Source organism: Haliotis rubra, unplaced genomic scaffold, assembly GCF_003918875.1.
Source record: "Haliotis rubra isolate DU_JTF1 unplaced genomic scaffold, ASM391887v1 Scf453, whole genome shotgun sequence".
Classification (NCBI taxonomy): Eukaryota; Metazoa; Mollusca; class Gastropoda; order Lepetellida; family Haliotidae; genus Haliotis; species Haliotis rubra.
The window spans coordinates 10,954-16,351 of NW_025767139.1; the positions used below are offsets into that span (position 1 = coordinate 10,954).

The window sequence follows — 5,398 nt, forward strand, 5'->3', positions numbered from 1 at the left end:
CTATATGTCTCAACCTTTTGCCCATGAACAACGTCTTCGTTAAAAAAAAGTTGATCAAGTGATACTATCTTAAAAAAATATCTTCTTCGAAGCCCTTGTCAGTGGGAACAGCTATACGCTTCTCATGTAGGGCAAGTTGGCACCTGGTTTGGAAAAGTATATGTTTCTGCCAATAGTGTTTTCTCTTTTGTGCACGCTGCCTCGATCCATTCTATAAGACAATGAGCAGGTTCTTCTTCATTCCCTATTTTGGATTTTGAAGATCTCTTTCACGAAACCAGACAGTTGTGGATCAAATGCAGTTCAATCAGTTCTCTATTCAGATGTGAAGGCATTCAATTGACCCTAGTAGGTGTAACGAGAATCGATACGTTTCATAGCCAATATTATATGGGTGAGATACTATGCGTATCCCGATACAGTACCTTTCCTAACAAAGGTGACGTGAGGTGAAATTGGGTTTTACGTCGTGCTTGAGAATATTTCGCTCATATGACGACGTGCATGCGTGTGTATGTGTATGTGCGGCTGCTTGTACTAGCCCAGATTGAAGCTGGTTTTATAGTGCTAGCCCACTGAGATACCATGACGCAGTGAAGCATGAATACCCAACTCAGACACATTATACTGACTCTGAGCCGACCAGTCCTTGTTGTACCCATTAATTTCGAGCACCAGGCAGGGACCAACAAGTACCATATTTTAACGTCTTTTGGTATGACGCGGTCGGGGATCAAATCCGCGACCTTCCGCTCTCCGGGCGGACGCTCTAACCACTACACCACGGAGGCGGTACATTCATAAGAAATCTCTACCAAAAGCAGCGTTGATTGTACAATGGTGACTATGTCATGGGCATATGTTTGTTTCAGAAGCATTACAGATGTATTCGATTATTTACAGACCGCCGCCATATAGCGCCATATATTAGTGTATATCTAAATGTGAAAGTAACTCTATTATCAAAAAATATCATTTACATTACAACTTTACAGCTGCCTTTATTAAAGTGATGCATCGGAGATAATGTGAGTGAGTTTAGTTTTACGCCGCTTTTAGCAATATTCCAGCAATATCACTTCGGGGGACACCAGAATTTGCTTCACACATTGTACCCATGTGGGGAATCGAACCGGGGCGTTGGCGTACGGACGAACGCTTTAACCACTAATTTATCCCACCGCCTCCTGAGAGGGTACGTTAGCCTAACACAATCAAAGTAAATTCAAACTCTCCACTATGTTTAATCGTAGTATATGTGTATTGTTAAATGTTTGGCTAGATGTGTCTAAATTGCTAACGGTTGAGGGGATGGTGTAAATCCAGCTAGGGCCCATGCAGGAAGCAAATGTACTGTAACTCCCCATGGTCCCTAGTATGGTGATCTACCTTCAGTCGTTGGTAATCTATAGCCTGTTTTTATTTTGTATTGTCATGTATTGTTAACATATTATGATTCGCTTACACCTACTTGGGTTGTCAGTCCAGATTTGAAGAGGTCATCATACGGCGATGTCGTATTGGCCACACAAGATATACTCATAAGTACCTATTTAAAGGTGAGGATCCTCCGTTTTGTATCCCTTGTGATGAGGAACCACGGTCAAGCATGTCCTGCTAGACTGTGTTGAATTCTCCATCATAAGGGATGGATATTTTAATGTCAAAACAGTATAGGACCTTTTTAGTAATGTTAATTATCGTTTAATCATTGATTTTTTAAAAGAGATAGACTTGTTAAATGAATTTTGATATATGTTTTGTAAACAGATAAGGTTTTATAATTGGTAGTTCAGATTTTCAGCTTAGATTGTTAGTGGCTGTATCCTCAAAGGGGGTTGAAGTAGCGTAAAATTATTGTCCTCCTGAGAGGGTACGTAAGTCCCCAAAACTTTCAAAGCAAATATAGGCTTCCCACCTTTTTAATCGTAGAATATGTGTGCTTTTAATTTATGGCTAGATTTCTCTTCTGTCGCCAATGGCTGAAGGGATGATGTAAATCCAACTAGGGTCCATGCAGGTAGCGAAAGTAATGTAAGTCCCCATGGTTCCTAGTATGGTGATCTATCTTCAGTTGTTGGCGATCTATAGCCCGTGTTTTATATTGTATTGTCTTCTTTTATTGGAATGTTTTAGCTTTGTTCACTAGTTTTATATTCATATCTGTGATTATCTAGCATTTTTACTGTCCTTCGTCGGCAGGTTTTTATAATATCTATATATATTCTATTTCAATGTCAAATGTTCTCGTCACGATATGGCTGAAATATTGCCGATGTGACGTTAAATAATAACTCACTCACTCACTATAACTTGATTTAGTCACGATATGGCTGAAACATTGACTTAAAATCTTAACTCACTCATTCATTCACACAGAATCGAAATATCAAACTTTCATGCATATTGATGATTAATGTATATGCAGATTTTCTCCAGAATCTTCCGACATATTAATATTGTCCATTCTTATCTTAAATGTTTACTGATTATTTGAGCGCTGTCACATGCTAATTCACAAGCAGACTACGGCCTAGATTAAACACTTAAATGTTCATGTTGATTGAAAGCAATACCACTATATTTCACTGCAAAATGTTTCCACATCTTCTGTGTACACTTCTGCTGTGGGGATCGACGTTTTCTGACACAACCGTCACAATCTACAACGAGTGGCTTTCCCAGGGTGGACGTGTCAATTATGAAGTTGAACGATGGAACAACGTTAATGGGCTCACCAAAATTAACCTAATTCCAAATATGAAATCTATCCGAGCGGTTCCTGGACGGTGGGTGAACAGAGACTACAGGGAAAGTCTCTTTCCAAATGTACGTATGAAGTAAAACATTCGATTTTGAAATTACAATCGTGCACAATGCTTATGTCATCGTGTACCTACTGAATAGAGATATTGTCAGAAGCTTTATTTCTACAGGCCGGTGGGGTAGCCTAGTGGTTAAACCGTTCGTTGTCACGTTAAAGACCCGGATTCGATTCCCTACACGGGTACAGCGTGTGAAGCCCATTTCTAAAAGTGGCGTAAAACTATACCCACTCACTCACTTATTTCTCCAAACTAGAATGAGATAATTTATGTGTAAGTGGTTTCTAAAAGAGATTATAGTCAACAAGGGTGCATGAACAGAGAATGATACACAGCTTATATTTGATAAACGTGTTATACATTTGCCAAATGTTACTGTCATTCAATGCTGATACAAATTCATTTAAAACGGACGTTGTAACAAATACAACTGTTTGTCGTCTACTTTTTTCCTAAGTGTTTGAACATTCTATTCAATATTATTTTCTTTAATGCAGTGGCCTCAAAGCCCAAGTCACCATGGTTATCCGGACCCTAAGTATCTCCAGGACCAATCACTCCAGAGGAGGACATTTCTAACATATCTCCGACAACTGCAAAACTATGGGCATCAGATCGACAACATGATCTGGGAAATGAAAGGTGAAGAGAAAGTTTTATGTTTTTGGTTGAAAGAAAATGACAGTTTGCCCTTAGTTTGAATTGTTGAGTGATTGAGCGAGTTTGGATTTTACGCCGCGTTCAGCAATATTCCAGCAGTATCATGGTGGGGGACACCAGAAATGGTCTTCACACATTTGACCCATGTGTGGAATCGAATCCAAGTCTTTGGCGTGACGAGCGAACGCTTTAACCACTAGGCTAGCCCACCTTTAGCCTTTCACTGATCAGTGGCGGGAATCCGAAATCTCTGAATAACACTGTCACACAACACATTTCAACTGTCCCAAAAGTAAACGCCTTTACGTACACTCGGTCATGCTTGCAGTAGTTTAAGACTTAACCCTTGACTTAAATTCCCTGTCACTGTGGTTTCTCTTCAGGTCTGTACTGGCCCAACTGGATAGATAAATCTCACCACCAAGGTAAATTCCCAAACAATGTTGCTGCTGCATCAGAGTTTGTGTCGCTGATGGTCCAGAGCTGCAAGGATTACACAGGAGGACGCCTTCCCGCTATTTTTGAAGTCATCAATGAACCTGATTGGGACGAACAGTATATTGACCCACAAACGAATGTAAACTACCACAGGGCTGTTGCAGACAAACTGAAATCAAGATTTGGAATGAAAGTTGCTGGACCATCATACACGAGTATGGCCTTACGACAATCAGATGAAAACAACTTCAGCTCTTGGAAGAGAACTGCTAAGTTTCTGGACATGTCTCTTGATCACTTGGACTATTTCTCTTTCCATTCTTACAATCATCTGCATAATCTATCGAGCAACGCCTACTTCGGCATCAACGAAGCTCGTCTGTTTGCTTCTCTTGACATGGTTGAGAATTACTCTCATCTGAAGAAAGGCAAAAAGGTTGAGTTAGTAAACACTGAATTTGGGGTTGGTCTACTTACCCTTGGCATTGGACCCAGTGTTGAAAATGGAAGGACTCAGTTTCACACCATTTATCAAGCAAATGGTTTCATGTTTTCTTTCCTTAACCTGAGAGAGTTCATGGACAGAGCTACAATATATCTCCTCACAAATGAACAATACCCAGGTCACACTTCCCTTCGAAATTCTTTATTTACCACTGACGGTCACAGCCTTCAGGCCACCAAATTCTTCACGTTTTGGAAATATTTTATTGATGATCAAAAGTTTCTAAGGCTGTCTAGTCAATACGATGGGCAGGAGAGAATAGTTTCACCTCTTGCCCTTGCAAACCCTCACAACAAAGAGATAGTAGTTCTTCTCCACAACTTTGGTAGTAAATCTGAGAATGTAAAACTAGACTTTTCAAACAACTGGATCAACCCTTCTACAGGTGAACAGACATGTATTGTGTTCGAAAATGGTAAGCCAGCTGTTCACCCCAATACCCATTTTGACAGGTCTAAGCTTCATGGCAGTGTCAGTCTTCCTGGATTGTCAACCTGCTTCTACAAGTTTGAAACCAGCTACAACTTTGCTGGACTTCACACGAACAACCAGAACACATACTATGGCAAGGAAATGATCATCCCTATCAGCAACGGACATGCGCAGACAACCATCAGTGTACCGAGCTCTGGCTACCATGAGGCTTATCTTAGAGTTGGAATCAGCCGAGTCAAGAATGCTAATACAGAACCTAAGGCAGTTATGTTCAATGGCCATAGGTTGTCTTCAAGCTACATGCTGTTTGATTCTATGAAGACTGAGGGGAAAACGAAATGGAATGTGTGGGAGTTCATGGTCCCTCATTCTTGGGTCCACGCAACAAACACCGTGACCTTCACTTTTGATGGGAACGGTGGCCACGTAACATCCGTTGCACTCGTTGCTGGAAAACTTCAGTGAATAAATTCTCCTTGAGAATCAATTAAACCTTGATTGTTTTGATTCAAATCCTTCATCAGGAATAAAACGC

General features: G+C 40.5%; 1 protein-coding gene across 1 annotated transcript; it reads left to right on the forward strand.

The window, feature by feature from the left end:
- Window positions 1–2,544: 2,544 nt before the first annotated feature.
- LOC124289978 lies at window positions 2,545–5,350 on the forward strand. The gene is made up of 3 exons (XM_046726640.1): window positions 2,545–2,829; window positions 3,323–3,467; window positions 3,869–5,350. The coding sequence occupies exons 1-3, from the start codon at window positions 2,551–2,553 to the stop codon at window positions 5,326–5,328; spliced, it is 1,884 nt and encodes a 627-aa protein (XP_046582596.1). The 5' UTR covers window positions 2,545–2,550; the 3' UTR covers window positions 5,329–5,350.
- Window positions 5,351–5,398: the final 48 nt, after the last annotated feature.